Here is a 1,879-nt window from a genome sequence, read left to right on the forward strand (position 1 = left end):
TGAATTACAGGCACAACAGAAACAGGAAGTAAGAGTGAGAGAAAGTTGTGGTGAAAGAGTACAGCAGGGTTCGCCACCATCCCCTGCCGGAGCTTCGTGGAGGTTTTTAGGTGTTTTTGTTCAATAAACACACACAACGCCCGGTCTGGGAATTGAAACTTCGATCCTATGACTGCGAGTCCGCTGCCCTAACCACTGGGCCATTGCGCCTCCACTCAAACACAGTACAGCCGTGAAAACAGCAGAAAGATTGGGTATTTTACTCTCTTCCATAAATAAAAGGTCTTTTTTAATCGTTTCACCACTGGAGAAGATTGTATGTCAGTGTTTGAAAAGGTGGTGAGCTGGCAGAGTCGTTAGCATGCCGAACAAAATGCTTAGCAGCATTTCTTCCGGCTTCATATTCTAAAACACAGACCTGGGGACAAAAGAATGACCCAGGTTCAAATCCTGCTGGAGACAGGATTTTGGAAAGCAACAGGAGGACACCTAGGAGCCATGACTTGGGTAGGCCTGACTTCTGTAGAGTGTCAGGTATAAGGGTCGAAACACTTGTCAGATGGGAGTTCTTCCTCTAAAGATCTCTCCTGCTCTGTGCTTGCCTTTTCGCGAGGTTCTGTTATTTTCCGGGTTAAAATTCCTTCAAGGTCTACTTTGCCTTTCATGCTTTTGGGTAAAACAAATACTTAATGAGCCCCGGAGTCAATGTAAATGACTGACCCCTTCCCACAAAATTTTCAAGCTTGCACCTAAAGTAGAAAGAATTATATAAGGTGAAGTGTTTATATTGCAGGGATGCCGTCCAGTGTCGCTGATTGGCTACAGTCTTGGTGCCAGAGTAATTTACTGCTGTTTGGAAGAACTATCCAAAAGAAAAGGTGGGTAAAATGATTTCCAAGGAGCTCTAGTTGCAGGAGAGGGTATGGAGGTGGTGGACATCACCATCATCATCATCATCATCATCATCATCATCATATCATTTAATGAGATTGTGAGTTCAATTCCTGGACTGAGCTGTGTGTTGTGTTCTTGAGCGAGACCCTTTATTTCACATTACTCCAGTCTACTCAGCTGTAGAAATGTGTTGTGGCGTCACTGGTGCCAAGCTGTAATGGCCTTTGCTTTTTCCCTTGGATAACATCAGTGGCACGGAAAGGGGAGGCTGGTATGCATGGGCAACTGCTGGTCTTCCATAAACAACCTTGCCCAGACTTGTGCCTCGGAGGGGAACTTTCTAGGTGTAATCCCATGGTCATTCATGACCGAAGGAGGGCTTTACCCTTTACCCTTAGGTCGGTGAGCTGGCAGAAATGTTAGCATGCCGGACGAAATGTTTAGCGGTTGTTCCTCTGCCATTATGTTGCATTTGCATTAAAGCGACGAGCTGGCAGAATAGTTATCAGGCCAGGTGAAATGCTTAGTGGTATTTCATCTGTCTTTATGTTCTGAGTTCAAATTCCGTTGAGGTCGACTTTGCCTTTCATCCTTTCAGGGTCGATAAATTAAGTACCAGTTATGCACTGGGGTTGGTGTAAACGACTTAATCCCTTTTTCTGTTCTAGTTTGTCCCCTCTATGTTTAGTCCATTGTGGGCGATAAAGAAATAATTATCCTTTACCCTTTCCATGCTGGCACAGGTTGGACTTGATTGGTATACATCACTCACACGCACACGCACACACACACACACACACCACACATGCACACACACGCACACACACATATGCGCACACACATGTACCCTCCCCCACACAATAATATGCCTGTACATCTGTATTTTCGTTCCTGGCTGTCTCCGTTCTATCTCTTGTTTTCACTACCTATCAGGTGTTTTGTGAGAAATCTTCTTCTTCAGATTTTTTTTTTAGTATGCCAGACA

The 1,879-nt window shown here is 44.7% G+C and overlaps 1 protein-coding gene across 1 annotated transcript in view; it reads left to right on the forward strand.

Annotated features, from left to right (window-relative positions):
• The window catches only part of LOC106879683 (transmembrane and coiled-coil domain-containing protein 4), a gene marked incomplete at its 3' end in the record, with an annotated part of 35,646 nt that overhangs the window by 27,462 nt on the left and 6,305 nt on the right, over positions 1-1,879 (forward strand). Inside the window, exon 11 of the mRNA XM_052976640.1 lies at positions 794-878. Within this exon, the coding sequence (XP_052832600.1) occupies positions 794-878 (85 nt within the window). The remainder of the gene's footprint in view (positions 1-793; positions 879-1,879) is intronic.

Source organism: Octopus bimaculoides, chromosome 25, assembly GCF_001194135.2.
Source record: "Octopus bimaculoides isolate UCB-OBI-ISO-001 chromosome 25, ASM119413v2, whole genome shotgun sequence".
Taxonomy (NCBI): domain Eukaryota; kingdom Metazoa; phylum Mollusca; class Cephalopoda; order Octopoda; family Octopodidae; genus Octopus; species Octopus bimaculoides.